At 46.6% G+C, this 17,911-nt stretch overlaps 1 protein-coding gene across 2 annotated transcripts in view; it reads right to left on the bottom strand.

The window, feature by feature from the left end:
- Positions 1–17,911, bottom strand: part of ZFAT (zinc finger and AT-hook domain containing) — a 187,611-nt gene that overhangs the window by 36,113 nt on the left and 133,587 nt on the right. Inside the window, exons 12-13 of one of the 2 annotated variants that reach the window (XM_082674419.1) lie at positions 11,830–11,968; positions 3,762–3,847 (exon numbers count right to left, since the gene is read on the bottom strand). In XM_082674419.1, coding sequence (XP_082530545.1) covers positions 3,762–3,847; positions 11,830–11,968 — 225 coding nt within the window. Of the gene's footprint in view, positions 1–3,728; positions 3,848–11,829; positions 11,969–17,911 lie in introns of both variants that reach the window. The other variant, XM_082674418.1, reaches the window with a different exon arrangement.

The following is a 17,911-nucleotide window of genomic DNA, read 5'->3' as shown; positions in this document are numbered from 1 at the left end:
CAATTTTTAGGGTTAGGGTTTGCTTTTTAAAGTGTAATTTTGTTTTTATTATTACATAAGAAATGTATTTCTTATATTTATATCAGAGTTCCAGAGTCAAATCTGCACAGTCGGTCTCTGCTAAGACAAGTTTAGCTTCTCTCCTACCCTCTCCATCTTATCTCCCTGCCTTTTCTACCTGTGCTTTCCTCCCTTTTTATAACTTTTATTTTGAAATAATTTTAGATTTACAAAAGAGTTCCAAAAAACATACAGAGACTTCCCACATAGCCTTCATCCCACTTCCCCTAATACTGACATCTGCTGTAACCATGGTACAATGATCGAACTAAGATATCAACATTGGTACAATACCAGATTCCATTGGCTTTTCCACTGGCATCCTTTTTCTGAGGACCCCACAGTGCATTGAGCAGTCACAACTCCAAAGTCTCCTCCAACCTCTGACAGTTCTTCAGACACTCCTGAAGAGAACTGGTCAGGCATCTGGCCATCCACATCATCACATCAGCTGGATACGTCGGATGGTCTCCCATGATCAGGTGGAGGCTGAGGATGTTTTGAAGAGCACCACGAGGTGACTGCCCTTCTGATCACATCGTATCAGGGGGTACATGAAGTCACTACGTCTTACTACTGAGGATGCTGACTTCGATCACGTGGTTAAGGTGGTGCCTGCCAGGTGTCTCCACTGTAAAGTTACTACTTTTCCCTCTATAATTAATAATTATTTAGGGGGAGATACTTTGAGGCTACACAAATACTGTATTTCTCCTCAAACTTCTGTCTACTATTTCTAGCATTCATCAATGGATCTTGCCTGCTGCAATTATTACTGTGGTGTTCCAATGGTGATTTTCTATTTCCCTCATTCTTTCTACATTTATTAATCAGCATTCTTCTGCGGGGAAGAACTGTTCCTTCTCCACCATTTATTCAATCATTTATTTATGTCAGTATGAATGCAGAGATATTTATTCTATTCTTTCAGTTTTAGTCCAACACCATTATGAGTTACTTTGTTACTCAAATTGTTCCAGCTCTGGCCCATTAGGAACTCTTTGGTTTGTCTCGTGTGTCCTTTCGGCATGCCTCCATCTTATTTTTGTGGAGCACGTTGTTACTTTCTAGTACTGCAAAATGCTCCAGGGTCAACTTACATAATTTCTGCCTCAGCTCTGGAATCAACCACTTTTCAAAGGGACTCTGGTTCCTTTTGTTGGATTATCCTGAGAATCCAAGATCTGGATTCTAGGTGTACTCATTGCCAGCGGCATGTCACTGCTTCTAAGCCCTCTAAGCACGAAAAGCTAAGAAATACATGTATGTATACTAACCACGTCTACACATATATCTGGAATTATTTCTACATCAATCTATTGGTGTACACACACACACACACACACACACAAAATCTATCTACATGTTATATATAACAGTGCTGCAATAAATAGCCTTGTGCAATCACCTTTCCTCATTTTTTTTTTTTCTTTCCCCAGTATGCGGGCCTCTCACTGTTGTGGCCTCTCCCGCTGCGGAGCACAGGCTCTGGACACGCAGGCTCAGCGGCCATGGCTTACGGGCCTAGCTGTTCTGTGGCATGTGGGATCTTCCCGGACCGGGGCATGAACCCGTGTCCCCTGCATCGGCAGGCGGACTCTCAACCACTGCGCCACCAGGGAAGCCCCACCTTTCCTCATTTTTGTCAGTATAACTTTGGGATAATTTTCTAACGGTGGGATCGTCTAGTTAATGGAAAAAGAAACACATATGTAATTTTAGTAGATATTGCTAAATTCCCCTTCATAAAGGTCACATCGTTTTGCATTCCCACCAGCAATGCATGAGAGTGCATATTTCCCTTCAGCCTCTCCAGCAGAGATGATGTCAAAACTTTTGGATTCTTGCCAGTCTACTAGGTAAGAAATTCTATCTCTGTCAAGTTTTACTTACATTTATTATGTGGGAGGTTGATCGCGCTTTCAGATATTCAAGGTCATTTGCATTTCTTTTTCTATGAACCTTTCTTATTTTTCGCCCATTGGGCTGTCGATCTTTTTCATCAGTATTTCTAGAAGCCTTTTATAATGTAAAGATATTCACCCTTTTTTCTATGATATGACTGAAAATATTTTTTTGGCATTTGCCCCTCTACTTCTTGAGTTCTTTTACATAGTAGTTTTAAAATTTTTTTACGTGGTCAATTTTTTTTCAGTCTTTTCCCTAACTGAATCTGGATTTTGAGTTACAGTTAGGAAAGTTCTCCACACTCCCAATTTATAAATGAATTCACTTATGTTTTCTTCTCGTATTTGTAAAATATCTCTTTTTTTAAATCTCTGTTCCTTTGCTCTAGGTTCTCTCTATAGATAACTCATTGACTATTGTATATTGATGTTTTAATCTGCTGCTTATTGTGTGTAGTAGATTTTCAAAAACATAATCCTGTGTCTACAGAGATACTTTATTTCTTCTCTTCGATTCTTATGTCTCTATTTACTCTGCCTTTGTCCAACACACCAGCTGAGGCCTCCCACGTGATGCTAAAAACCAGAGCCCCTGGGGCACCCTCATCCTGTTCCCAACTCTAACAAGAAACCCCCTAGTCTAGGATGACAGCTTTTGGGCTGAAACACATACATTTTGCTTTTCATCTTAAAGATGTATTCATCAAATTCTACTTTATTGACTGTTTTTAATCAATGGATGCTGAATTTTGTCAAATTTTCATAGATGCCTTTTCTGCATCTATGAAGATGATCATTTCACTTTTCTCCCTAGTCCTCTCATTATGATGGGCTACATGGACACATTAACACATTCCCTCCTACTGGACAACCCTTCCCCTGAATTCTGGAACACTTCTCACATTGTCATGATGTATTATTGTTTTTCATGGGGTGTTGGATTTGTTTCAAAGCCCTTATTCTTAACTGGAGTAAGCCCACTGGATACTCTAATGCCCTAGAAAGTTCTCAGGAAGTGGTTCTCAATTGGGGGTGACTTTGACTCCTGGGGCACACTGGCAATGTCTGTGACAGTCTGGTGTTCACAGCTGGGTATGCGAATGGATCCTAGTGGGTAGAGGTCAGTGATACTACGAAACATTCTAAAATGCACAGCACAGCCCTCTACCACGAAGAATTATCCGGGTCATAACTTTAGCAGGACTCAGTTTGAGAGGCTCTGCCTAAGGTAAACTGCAATCTGGTGTGACCCCTCGTACTTGAGAAGAGAAACAACTATTGGCTTTTAAAATACAGCTACTGGCTTTTATATAATTCAGTCAGGAAACTGGTTCCAACACCTGAGGGGAAAACAAAGGTGACGGGTAGAAGCACATGCCTCCGGTGGAAGGAGAGGAGGGCCTAGAAGCAGCAAATGGGCCCTGCCCTGCCCTCTGGGTGAGGACTGCCAGGATATGCCCTGTGTGCATTCTGCTTTCAGATGCAACTTCTGAAACTCTGAATTCGTGATAACAGAAGTGAAAATATCCACGAGTCCAACACAGACGTTCAGAAACCAGCCTAAACGCAACCCAGAGTAAGAAGTCACATGCGTGGCCTGGCTCTCACCCAGTGGCACCCCTCAGATATGAGACAGCGTTTGAAAAGATTTCCAAGTTTCCCAACCAGAAAACCCACTGCTCTGAGGAACTGCACTGGGCTTGCCTGGTTTGTCATCTGCGTTTAGGAAAGGCACAATCGATACCATGCTTTTAAAAGTACCTCCCACTTGGGATCTCCTTCGTTCTCCACCAACTTCAAGCCATGCTTGTTCTTCAAGTGCCTGTTGAACTCCCATTTGGTGCCATAGACGAAGCTGCACACAGGACACTTCAAACAACCTGAAAGCACAGACACAGGTAAAAAGAAGCATTCACAACACATGAATTCTGCCTTGCATTCAAACGCTCCAAATCTAAGGGATGTATTTTTTGTCTCCAGTACTCACTTTCAATCCAAGCTTACCTTAATATTAAACAGAATAGCAACAGTATATGTGTTTTTCAGGGCAAAGGTTTAAAACTTAATGCATTTCTTTTCGTTTATTAAATGAGAATTTGCAGTGAGCCTAATACGTAATATTTTAGGTGCCAGAGAGAATTAAGATGAGTAACATAATTCCCTTGGCCAAGTGGCTGAACAGCTTAAATGATTTTTCCATGTTTTTATTCGAAAATAACAAATCATTTGGAAAGCAAAAAATAACTGAAGGACAATGGGTGCTTTTCTCAATCTCCTTCATCCTAAAACACTAAGACCAAGGGCCAGATTCTCAGTCTCCTTCACATCAGAAGGGGAGACAGTGATATAAATTCCCATGTAAATATCCCGCTAAAGGACAAATGAAAAAGCTGGTCACATCCTGAAATGTCACTATTTATTTAATTGATTAAATCTTACACACAGTCCAGGAAGTATCTGGATGCTTTCGTTAAGAGAATATAAAACTGTAGGATAAAAAAAGAAGAACCAAAAAAACCGACACACAAAGTCACACAAAGACTATCTTTCTAAAATTATATCAGAAGCAGCAACTAAATTAGGAGCTGGACAAAAATCACTTATTTATTTGTCTGTTTATATGAAGTAGAGTTGATTTACAATGTTGTGCTAGTTTCAGGTGTACAGCAAAGTGATTTAACAGGCTGTGCTTCCAGAAGCAAACTCTAGCCCCTCAGGAGGCTAACTGTAGTCCCGGCATCAGGCCTCCAAATCTACCAGACACTTAGCAGGCCAGAGCCAGGCTAAGTGCTGGCACCCTCAGGTGTGCACCCTCAGCTGGCCGGGGCAGTGAGATGGGACCACCAGGCACCTACTGGTCTCCCCGCAGCCACTGTTTGTCTGCTCTACACCCAGCACACAAATAAAAACTCAAACAAAATTACATTTCATATAGGTGTAAGACCCTCTACTGCCTTCCCATCACACCCAGAATAAAACCCCAGCTCCTTGCTGTGGCCTGTGACCCCAGTGGCCCGGTCCCTGCCTCCCTCTCCAGGCTTGTCCCCACCCCTTCCCCCCCATCCTCGCCTTTCTCTGTCTTTTGCATTCCCCAAGCTCCTTCTCTTCTCAGGACACCTGCTGCTGTTGTCAGTCTGTCTGCTGACCCAGTCCCCTGTCTCTGCTTGACCTGCTGTGCTTCCCTGTGCCCTCCCAGCGTCAGTATTTATTTCTTGCTCACTGGGGCACTAAGGAGGGAGGGAGAGGAATTCTGTCCTCATGACAAGGTGTCAACAAATTATATAAGAACTAGACAAATCTCATGGTACACATCACCTAATTTAAGTATCTCCTAGATGCAGCTGGGATGTGCTAGCTCTCCTGAATCAATTCCATGTCAGTGACTCTCAGAGAGCACCGTTCTGTAACCGGGGTTTCCTGTCTCTCACCTGAGGTGGTGGGCGATTCCCCAGAAAGTCATGAGAAGGAACGGAAGCCAACCCAGGTGGCCGACAGCACAGCCCCTTAAACTTTCGGCCTCCCACGCCGGGAGGGCACAGGAGAGCACAGCAGGTCCAACAGAGACAGGGACCAGAGTCAGCGCAAAGACCAGCAACAGACACCAATTCTGAACTTCCAGAACATTCTACAGAAAAGGCAGCTCAAACAGATGCTTGTTTTCTGAAACTCAAATACACTGCACTCTTTTTTTAGGCAAAATCAAGTGGGCTTGCTCTTTCTTGCCCAGAGGATAATTAAACTTACTTTTTAACCTTCTTTGTTATTGCTTATTAATCATCTAAAATGAAATATTTTCCTACAATCATCTTTTAAAACCCTCCAAGGTATGAGAACCACTACCTTTTCTTTTGGTTAAGCTGACATTGCTTCTATAAAGACTTAATACGAGGCAATGAACACAAGCAAACTACCTAAGGTTAAATTTAGGCTTTAAAATGAAACTGAAGGTTCCTTCTGGGCTATTCTTTAACAGAAACTAATTTAGGGAGAAAAACATCCTTATATTATGTTTAAATTAAAATTAATATGAGAATGCCTCCACATTAATTAAAACATCCGTCCACCTTTGCCATGGTGGCTTTAATTAAAGAACAACAAATGGAAATATGTAATCTAGACCCAAGGTGTAACTATGCCAGTTAATTGACATTAAAGCTGGGAAATATTAATTTCCATTTCAATTCATTAAATGCTTAGGCCACACTCAGTAAAGGTCACGGGGAGGCCTGCTGAATTTGCTTGCAGCATCGATATTAAGTGTGCACCATAAAACCCTAAACATCCCCCCACCGCCCAAGTCGCAAGTTCCTCCTGAGGAAAGACAAACCAGGCCAAAGGATAGAATTTCAGGAGCAATTTTAAAGTTCCATCATGGAACCCTTTGTTCTTTTTGGGATGCAGTATATTCTGGAGGAATTTTGAGCATTAAACTATTTGCACTCCTTTGCAGTGGCTGACATTATGGAAAATTCCATTTCATTTTCAGTAATATAACTCCCAGAATGGCAGGGGACACCGGGTTGGACAGTCAGAAGACCTGAATTTGGCACTTGCTCACGTGACTCAGAACCACTTCCTTAAATTCTCTGGGTCTTGGTTTTCTCTTCTACCAAGGTAAAAATGCTAAAGCCTGTATCCTTATAAAAGGCAGCGAGGTCAGCAGAACAATGGGCCCTCCAAAGATATTCACATCCTAATCCCTGGAACATGTGACTATGCGACCTCCCATGGCAAAAGAGATCTCAAAGGTAGGATTCACGTAAGGATCTTGAGATGGGGGATTATTCTGGACTATCTGGATGGGCCTAATGTAATCACAAGGGTCCTTCTAAGAGGGGAGTGGGAGAGCAGATCCCAGTGACGTAACCTGAGAAAGACTGCTGGCTTTGGAGGACGGGGCACGAGCCAAGGAATGTGGGCAGTGTCTAGAAGCTGGAAAAGGCAAGAAAACAGATCCTCCACTAGAGACTCCAGAAGGAATACAGACTTGTTAGCAAACTTGACTTCAGCCTGTGAGACCCATCTTGGACTCCTGACCTTCAGAATGGTAAGATCATAAATCCGTGTTGCTTTAAACTACCGCCAAGTTTGCGGTCATTTATTACAGCAGCAATAAGAAACTAATACAGGCACTCAAGGGTAACTGGACCAAAAGCAGCTTAATTATCAAAGGAAAGTGGATACAGAGTAATTTGATTTTATTAACAAGTGAAATACGAAATCGGACTTGGGAAATACTGCAGAGGAAAAACCAAGTGCATTTGACTATAAGCCAGGCTGACGTTCCAAACCCCAGTGAGGAACTGGTAAACGGAGCTTAAGCAAGGTCTCCCCCATCCCTCCTGGTCCCCTCACACACTCCTCAGAATCTTGGCATCTGAGATCCAGCACACCCGTGGTGAAAGCCAGACTCTGAATCAGGACCCCGGTCTGGCTTGACCACCGGCTCACTTTGTGGCCGGGGCCGGTCCTTTTCCCTCCCTACGCTTCCTCACTTTAAAATGGAAATGATGACGCCAACCCCACAGGGCTTCGTGAGAGAGAAGATAACATATAAAATAACAACCAACAACACAGTGTAGCATCACAGCACTGGAAGCACCTGCCAATAATGTATGGGATCTAGGCCCTAATAAAAACAATTTTAAAATAAAAATGTCCAAAAGTCAAATAAAGGACTTTGGGTTAACTGATAGTTTCTGGATTTTCTTCTATACTGTTTTCCCTGAATCTGGTGTGAATGTACATCTAAGGTACGGATGTACACGTATTTATACTTTTCTAATACAATTGTTCAAAATAACGCAAAGATCTTAGCAGATGCCACAAAACTAAGCCTTCTCCTGGTCCGCTTCCTCACATCTTATCTTAATTACCTACCCTTCCTCAATGATCCCCTCTAACGGGGAGCCTGAGTTAAGGCACACCACCCAGGAGAAGCAGATGATTTTCCTCCCATGAGCAGCATGGGGCCTGTTAAAAGGAACGTGTACTTTCTGTTAGAGGATAAGAAAACGGAGGCACTGCCCAGCCTCTGTCTCCAACCCAGGCAGGAAGGGCAACAATGCTACCACAGCCCAGTGCCTTGCACAGTGTGGGACACATGAGGGGCTCAAGGTGCACCATGAAGAAGGACTTTGGGAATAAACATGATAGGGAATTGGAACCATTTATCAGGCACTTGTTACATGTCAGGCATGGTCTGGAATCTTCAAGAATAAGATCTCATCTTTGCAACCTGATGCTCAAAGAAGGTAAGTAACTGGTCCAGGGGCCACAGTGATCACAGACCCGCCTCCACGGTCTGTGCTCCTAACCCTCCGCTCGTGCCAACTGCCTGGGGCGACTTGAAGGAGGGCCTTGAGGTCACCGGAAAAGGACCAGCCCGCTAAGCCCCATCGTTAGCCCACCGTGAGCTCCAAGAATGAGCTGAGAGTTTGTGACACTTAGCATCAAAGCATCGGATGCCTTTCACAACCTGTGATTTAGTGAACCAGCTCCTGAGCTAGCTTCATCAGGGGCATTTTAAAAGGAGGAAAGGGGGCAGACCCACTGAAGCGATACAGTGTGAAAAATGTGTATTTTGTGGGAAAACGCCTCGAATCCATATTAATGAACAAGTGATGGGCTGAGAAGAATAAACAAGAGATTGTCTGATCTGCTTTCAAAATATGAGAAGTACATAAAACATAAGCAGGGAATAAAACACTTAAGTAGCATTGAGTACAAGTCTAACTGCCAAAAAGCACTGGAGCCCGAGGGGACTGCTGCCTCCTGATGGGGCCCAGCTGGCATGCGGCTGGAAGCGGCACCTGTGCCCCCAGGACCAGAGGTGTGGTGGGGCCGCTGGAACCATCTCTTCCCAGGTCAGCGACCTCACACTGGAAGCTTAAAATTGGCCCTGGCGGAAATATGCACGGCACAGAAATTGGCAAATGCTACGAATCAGGTTCCCTTCCCCCTGCCCCGGGAGAGCCAGCTGGTAAACACTCACAGAACACGAGTGGATGCCCTAGCAGCCCCCATTCCAGAGCTCGCTGAAAATGACCCAAACTCTGTGGAAAACACCATGTGCCTTCCATCAGAAACCTCAGCCTATTCGGCCTTCCTCCCGCCTCTCCTGCAGTGCTGTGCACAGACACCCTCCCCAAACCCCTGAGCATGGGGGCAGGAGAATCCTTCCCAGCAATTGATGGCTCTGCCTGTGTCACAGTGCGACACCGTTTAAACACAGCTGATGGACAAGGAGTCCCTGCATTGGTTTCAGGAGACTAGCATCGTTTTGATAAAACTGCATTTTATTTGTGGGTTTTTTATCACATCATCATTTTAACACATATTCCTCTATCTCAAAACAAGAAATTATAAAGTCCCACAAAGATATCTTTTGAGGAGTGATGTGAAGACGAAAATAAAACCAAGTGGGGATAGGGAGAATTACATGGAATTAATCAAAAGGAAATGAAAAATTCCAGTGGTACCAAACACCTCATCATTTCCAAAGACAATCATTTTATCCAGCTCCACTTTCTCCCTGTCTCCTTCACTCTCCACAGCGAGCGCTGTGTGCTCTTGAGATCTCTGAGCTGCACTCACAGTCAACTGGCTCTCTGCTTTCAGAGACAGTTTTCCCGCCAACACACAATGGCACAATGTCTCCTATGAGCCAAGAGACATTTAGTTGTTTCCTTCCACAATATGTCTCTTAAAGGGGGGCATAGGAAAACTAAACACACACACACACACACACACACACACACACACACACACACACACAGGCCAAAAATAACCCTACAAAGATTAGAAATAAAACCCAGACCCTGTCAGGGAATGCCAATTGATTACAGAGAGTCTTGGAAAGTTAAGTGAAAACTTAGGGCATGAAGCAACTTGACCTCAGCACATTTTCTGCAAGACAACGATGAAAGTTTGGAAGCATGGAGCTATGACAGTGTCATCAGTCAGATCCCCACGCCTGTCCCAACTGCCACAGTAAACGTCTATTTCCTGCCAATCCAACCCAAGAGTGTGAAGGATGCTAAAACGAATCGCTAGCCCGCTACTCCAATTATTTACTGTGACTCTAAGGCGATCTATCCTCTCCTCTGTGATTCCTAGACAGGGGAGTCATCAAAAATGATGCACCAGGGCTTCCCTGGTGGCGCAGTGGTTGAGGGTCCGCCTGCCGATGCAGGGGACACGGGTTCGTGCCCCGGTCCGGGAAGATCCCACATGCCGCGGAGCGGCTGGGCCCATGAGCCATGGCCGCTGAGCCTGCGCATCCGGAGCCTGTGCTCCGCAACGGGAGAGGCCACAGCAGTGAGAGGCCCGCGTACCACAAAAAAAAAAAAAAAAATGATGCACCAGCTCTAGAAGGACTGGCATATTTTCAGAAAAACAAAACAAAACAAAACATAAAAACAAAAGAAAGGAATGAAAATGTATTGAGTGCCAGACACTCAAGCGTTCTCGTTTCACTCTCCCCGCGATCACAAGGGATGGCTGCTGTGAACCCCACCTGAGGTGCAGGGCCTCAGGTGGAGAGGAGGGTGACTTGCCCAAATGGCACCGCACCTTCCTGCCCTCCAGCTCCGTGAAACTGCCATTCAAGCCAATGCCAGGCCCACGGTCCCGTTACCCCAGATGGATGGCTTAAAATTATCCCGAGTTTTTCTGCCGCTCATCCATTTCTGTACATCAGCCCTGTCACCGAAAGTGCTGAAGGCTACCGTCAATTCATTTGTTTTACGTTAAGATGCCTTTCATGGCGATTACAGCAAGTGGAGCTTCACGCTGCATCGGAAAACTAGGAGCGGCCCCCGCTGCAGCCGAGTTTACAATCCCACAGCTTTGTTTACGGGGGCAGGTTTCTAAAATGGTCTTCAGCTTCAAAGAGTCACAGGATTCAGGAAAGAGTAGCAACTGACGCATGGCACGCTGCAATCATTCTTCGGCTGAATTACCGAAGCGCAGATATAAATACAACAGCATTTCTCTGTGTGGCAACAGCAAGTGAGCTAAACCCTCTCAAGTGGGAATGCGATTATTTATTAAAAAAAGAAGCAAAACCCCGCCAAACTGTTCAATGACATTAGAGGCTTTCATCCATTCTCTTTAGTTTAAATGTTCTAAATAGTTTTTCCTTTTCAAGATGCATAAGTAATCTGGGCACTCAATAAACATCTTTGGATAATCTAAAGAATCCCACCTATAAATGCGATCAGTACAGCATTATTTACAACTGCAATAAGAGAAAAATCTGGAAACCCTATAACAACAGGAGCATAGTTAAATAATACTTGATACTGTATCGCGAAAAGCCCTCAGAGGTTAAAGCAGGAAGACAGTGCACCAAAGGAAAACAAAATGTGCATGTTAATCATTGTTAAGTAAGCCATGAACTTTCATTTGTGCGAAATGTGTGCACGGACCAAGGACAGAAGGCAATACAGTCAGCCCTTCGCATCCCCCGGGTTCCGCGTCCAACGTGGGGCTGCAGATACAAATGCTGACTGTTCTCTGCCATTTTACACGAGGGATCGAGCGTCCACGGACTGCAGTATCCGTGAGGGTCCCGGAGCTGATCCCCCGCAGATACTGAGGGACGACTGTACTGACAAATGGACACTATGGGAAGGGTGGTAAAATCTGTAGGTTAATTATCGCTTTGTCCATTTAAGAGTTCCATTAAGGGCACTGCAATCCAATCCTGGCATAAGTAACATGATATAAACAGCAAGGAGGAGGCGGAGGACAGCAGTTACGCTGAGGACCGTTCAGGGATCGGGGCGGCGCTGCAGGAGCACGCAGCGCCACCCCGTGGGGCTCGGCCGGGCAGGACAGGAGCGGCCTGCTCGCCTACCTTGCTGGATGAGTGCGTCGGCCGCCAGCTCCCCGGTGCCCACGTTGGTGTACTCCTCGTTGGGGTGTTTCCTGTTGTAGTGCCGCTTCAGGGAGCCCGAGATGTTGCATGAGTAGTGGCAATGGGCGCAGCGGAAAGGCTGCAGCGACAAGGAGGAGGGTTAGGGCCAGGCCAGCCCTGTGCGATCGAGCTCCAGCTCCCCCACCACCCTCCCACCCACCCACCCCGCAGTCCTCCTCCACGACTCTCCCACCTGGGAGCATCTGCTTCCTGGAAGGCCTGGGAGGGGCAAGCCGCCTGCTGGGAAATGCTCCAGGAAAAGAGCCAACCTGGGGCGGCTGAGTCCTGCCTCTGCAGGGACCGTCCAAGTCACCTGGCAGGGGTCGTCAGGGTCAGAGGGGTCTCTGCTAAATGAGGCTGCTCTGATTTCTTTTCTTTGCTGTCCACCCAGATTTATAGTTCTTGTTTAAGAAGAAAATAACAAAAAGCAACCCAGGAATCTATCACTTTTCTTTTCTTTTTTTTTTTAAGTGAATGCCATTCAAGCATCTCCCCTTACCATTACTTCCCTGATGCTCCTGCTTCTTTAACTAAATGGACTCCTCCACAGCATTTACCTGCAAGCACCACGTATATACATCACTGTCCCCCCTTAGGGAAACCTGCCTGATAAAATCTATTTCCAACACCCCCACCTGGGCAAGACAAGGCTCTTTTAGGATCAGGGCACCAACGGGTCGTTCGTGCAGTCTTATCCGCCAACTTGCAACTGCTTCGGGGAATGCAGAGAGTGGTGAGGGGAAGAGGCACCTGCTCAGGTCTATTGGGAGGCCCACTGAGACCCATCCACCGGCCAGGCGATGGATGGACAACCGGATCCTCGTCCTTCCCAGGCCCTTACTCCTGGTCAGGACAAAATCAAGTGTCCCTCTGAGCCATGTGCTACACAGCTATACAGCACAGGGCTATGGAAATCCCAGTTTTGCATTCAGGGCCTGTCTGGTGACACAAGCAGCTTCCTGGCCCAGCGGGAACGGAAGAGCACAGAGCGGCCCACAGGACAGCAGGGGACTCAGATGCGGCACGTTCAACTGACCCCCAGCACGGCCTAGCCGTGGAACCTCAGACAAGTAGTGAAACTCCTCTAAGCTTTGAGCCTCTTATCAATTCAAAGGGGATGATACCACTACCTGGTAAGGCTGCTGTGAGAGTTAAATGATCCAACATAAACTGGTATCTAAGATGCCACAGAAAGCATCTACTGTTTTTACGATTTTACATTTACTGTTTTAGCAATTTTACACGACCCTTACTATGTCTGTGGGAGCTGATGCACCACTGTGTCTGGTGAGACCTCAAATCCACCTCGCCTTCTCAACTGTCCAAGTCATCAATATTCCTCCACTGCCACCTGGAAGAGCTAAAGCAGAACCGTGCATCTCTGAAGCAGGATGCACCGACTACGGGAAAAGTCCTCTCTTTGACACTCCAATCGGCCCCTCTCTTTCCATGGTTCTTCAAGCCTACAGATGTGCTGAAGTCTCCCCATTGAGAGAAAGAAAGAGATGGAGGAAGGGAAGAAAATGACAAGAAAAGCCATCTACCTGGGCCCTGTTTAAATCGCTCTACTCCCTGCTTGCAGGCCACCTCCCACCCCACGCTCTCGAAGCGCGGTCCTGCCTGCCGCCTCCATACCATCCCCTTCCTCTCTCAGGCCCCCCAGATCTCCCAGGCAAACCACTCCTGCGGGTACAGCCCGGGCTCCCTCTGCAGACCTCGCCCCCCTCCTTCCCCACCTCCTTCCACTGGCTGCCACCTCCCACCGTGACGCGTTACATGGTGACAGCACTGTATCACCAGGTTCTCTTTCTCGCTCTGAACTTTCTCGGGTTATTTTACTAGATCTGCTTCCCAGGCCTGAGGTGAAATGCTGACTTTCTCTAAGGTTCTGCCCTGGGGTCTGTTTTGTTCTTCCACTGTGGTCCCAATGGTCACTTTTACATGCTGATATATCCAGTTGTGATGGCTCCCAAACCACAGATAGGAATTTTCAACTGTCTTCCAGGTATCTCTACAGGGATGCTCTGGAAGCACCTCAAAGTAAACACACACAATTTCAGACTCACGATCTTTCTGCAGAATCAGCTATTCATGCAAAGACAGAAACCTGGTCGTCACCCTAGACTTTTCCTTCTCTCTTCCCACCCAACCAACTACCGAGTCTGCCCAGGCTTCCTCAGACACGTGTCCAGAGCCCTCCCCTCGCCCCTCTCATCTATCACTCCAGCACAGAGAAAGTGCTGACCTGGCCTGTAAGGGAAATGCTGTGACTCCCAGGAGAGCAGTTCTCAGACAGCAAGACTGGGGGGGGGGGGCGGGGGGGCAGGGGAGGGCGGGTGTTCTCTGGTGAGCCAACCTGCTCTGAACCCTTCCGCAGGGACCCCACCCTCCGTCAAGGCCACACCGTGGTCACCGGATGCTTTGTGCTACACTGCACGTGCCACTTTCCGTCCTTCATGGAGAAGAAACCCGTGGTTTGGCCTATGAGGGCTTATTAAACAAAAGGACCTGGAACGAAGGCAAAAATTAGCCAGGCTTCTCACCTATCTACTGAGCAGAGAATAAGAGACCTAAAATGCCAACATATGATTATCTGCAAAGTTAAAATAAAAGCTAAAACCTTCTTAAGTGCTTTCAGCTCCATAAAAGCAAGTTCTATTAAATTATTTTGCAAATATTAGCATTTGCATAGAAATCAAAAAGAACCACCAAAAAACGCTCCCCTGCCGGTGCTGGGTAGTCAGTGAACACAGAGGCAGGAAGAGGCAATTAAAATGAGAAATGGTCCTACAAACCTAACTTCAGGCTTGAGAGCCAATTCCATTCTTCTTCTAGCAAAGCGGATAAACTGCCTCATGAGAGTTGCGACTCCTTTAATTCCCCACGCCTGCTCCTTGGTAGAACTGCTAATGAAAAGAAGAATGGCCAAAACGTCAGCAGACAGGCCAAAAAATATAGAGGTGAGCCCAAATGAGAAATCAGTTTCTAACCCACTGATCTCTATGAAAATCTTCAATTCTTAAAGTTAAAAGAGACACTTTCAAAGACTGACATTGACCAAGCCTCCCTCCGTGACAAAACAGCCTTCTGCAGCCTCTGACAGGCTGTGATCTCAGCCTTTGTTAGAGGCAGGGAGGTCAGACCCCTGGCCCCTTGCACTGCTGAATGGCTCCAGGGGTTTAGGAGGATAAACCTTCCCGTTCTCTTCTACTCGCTTGAAGCCGCCATCACCTTTCACATGAAATCAATCCCCACCAAGCTTCTTCTTAGGACCCTCTCTCTTTAAAAGGTGCAGCTGAGCCGCATCTGGGCCTTTCAGGCCAAACAAGTTTGAACTTGTGGGGCACTGCCACGTTCCAGCAGGGAGTTCTGCTGGGGCCGTCGCTGTAGCGCAGGAGACATAGGCAAAGAAAAGCGCGGATGACGCCCCTGCACCCACCCAATGCCAGGCATAGAGTCTGACTGCATTATTAACAGTGCACATCTTGGGATTTTGCTTATGGAGCATGTATTTACTGACCTCCTGCTATGAGTCAGACATTGTTCTCTCACCCTGGGGACATAGTAAATGAATGAGAGATTCGTGATCCCCTGAATACACAAGAGTGTGGGGACTTAACATATCAACTGCAAAGATTAAATGTCATCTAGGCAAACTAGATCACAAAACTTGTTTCCTAAGTCTAATTACTTGCAGATAGCATAGGACGCTACATCTCAAAGGGAAGTTATTTATCGAGAGCTCTCAGGCCAGAATCCAGCCAAGAGTTATGAGGAAAATATATGCAGGCTATAGTCCTGTAGTGCATGTGAGACAAAACATCCAAAAAGAAAGTGGATCGAAAACAAGGCAGAAACCCGCTGTCATGCCTACAACGCAGTGTTGCACTAGATTTGTTAAGTAACGTGACCTAACATAATAACTATTTTAGCTCACCTTCACTGATAGCTATCATATGCCAGAGAGTTCTAAGTTCTGCATGGATTAGTTCCTGGAAATCTCACAACCTCCTCATGTGGTAGGTACAATTGTTATCTCCATTTTACAGATAAGAAACTGACATGTAAAAGGGTTAAGGAATTTGCCCAAAGTTTCAGTCTCCCAGCCTGACCACTTGGTCTGCACTGGATTTGGGGCCCAAGACCAGCCAGCAATGAAGAGATGATGTGACTCCCCGTCTGTCATTTCCTGAACATCTATCTTCCCTGGGAGGGGCATGGTTTGGTTTGCTGGGATTTTCTAGATATAAGGCAGCCCACATCTCACCATCAACTTCTACACATGAGGACCGCCACGGTGAGCTGGGAGGAATGCTGGCCGTTCCTGGGGGGCAGGGATGAGGCAGGGATGGGTGGAAGCCAAGAAGAGGGCAGACACAGCCAGGTCACAGTGGGACATGCGCTGAATCAGGAAATGAGGTTTTTAGGAGATGGGGTTTCCAGTGGGTATCGAGCAGGGGGTGACATGCCAACTTCACAGTGTTCACTCTGGAAATTAACAGAGGGTGGAAAGGAACAAGACTGAAGGCAGGGAATCAACTGTCCAGTTGCTACAGGGGTGTAGACAAAAGATCTAGAGGCCTAAAATGAGAGAGTGGAACAAAAAAAATGGGAAAGGAAGAGGGAGTTTAAGAGAGATGGAGGAGGAAAGATCAGCCGACCTGAAGATGGAGATGCAGTGTGAGAAGACAGAGACAGAGAGCCTCAGGATGACTCCCAAGTTTCCAGCACGGATGACACAGGAGGAAGGTATCCGGGCAGCCGTGGAGGAAGTTCTACAGATACGGAGAGAAAGAGGGAGGACGCAGAGCCCTGGACATCCAGCAGGGCAGGTCCAGAAAGCATTTGAAGATATAAGGTGTTCGGAGTCTAAAGTTCAGAGGACAGTTCTGGGCTAGAGGTACAGATGTGAGCACGGGCAGCCAGAGAGTGCCCTAGGACAGAACACACCCATTGTCGGTGAGTGTGCAAAGTGATAAGACAAGCGGCCTTAGAACAGCACCCGGGAACACAGGAACAGCAAGAGAGGAGCTCGTGAGGAAGGACAAGAAAGAACGGCAGCAGGCAGAAGAATCAGGGGTGTCTGGAGACGAATGTCCTTCATGGAGGGAGGGGGTGACAGAGTCAAGTGCACTAAGAAATCCGATAAGGCCTAAAAAGTGACCACAGGGACTGGCCATCGGGGAGGTGGGCTTGTGGCCTGACTGAAAAGAGCTGGTTTCAGGAACATGCTAAGAACAAAGGCCATGTCATGGGGAGAAGGCAGGGGCAGAAGCTGGATTTGAGGTCAGGTGTCAGTGACATTTCAACAATGCAAACGATATGCCTTTTTCAAAAGGCGCATCAAAGGATCCTCCTCAAAACGTACACTGACAACCAACCATTTGAGTTGAAAGAAAAAGTACAATTGAACTTGTGGAGGCTGGAACTCTAAGTTCTCAGACTTACGTCAAGAAAGCAAGTAAAATACACTTTGTCCCAATTTGAGGATTTGCTGTTCTGGTTCTTCAGACAGAAAGAAAGAAAACAGCAGAGGACAGGAAGTCCTATCTCACCTGTGAAATCGGGCTCTGACAAACCTGATGAGAAGACATCGAACTACACGAGACAGGTTAATGCAATCTCCCATGGGCGTCAAGAGACGGACTCAGAGGAATGTTTAAAACAGATGAGAAGCTGGTGAGGAGGTGATGTCCAAGGTCGTGACATTGGTAACCAATCACAGAGCACAGGATGGCTTTCTGGTAGAAGGAGAGGGCGCCCTGCTGGCTTCCGTCCACAGCAAGCAGGAAGGCTCTCACCTGGCAGGACCCTGCGGGCCACTGTGTGGAACCACATGCAGCATCACGGTCCTATAACTACATCCACGGGCTCAGAGACCAGAATGTGAGCCTCTCCCTCTGTGATGGGCCTGATGCTCTCTGAAGAGGATGGGGAAGCATAATGGCAAGGGAGAAGGTTCCAGACGACCTGTGGGTAAAACTTACGGCCACGAGTCATGATTTCATAGCCTTAGTTTAAC

Source organism: Grampus griseus, assembly GCF_964374135.1.
Source record: "Grampus griseus genome assembly, chromosome: 17".
Classification (NCBI taxonomy): Eukaryota; Metazoa; Chordata; class Mammalia; order Artiodactyla; family Delphinidae; genus Grampus; species Grampus griseus.
Note: the sequence above shows the minus strand (reverse complement) of the source record. Positions and strands in the feature narration are given on the sequence as shown.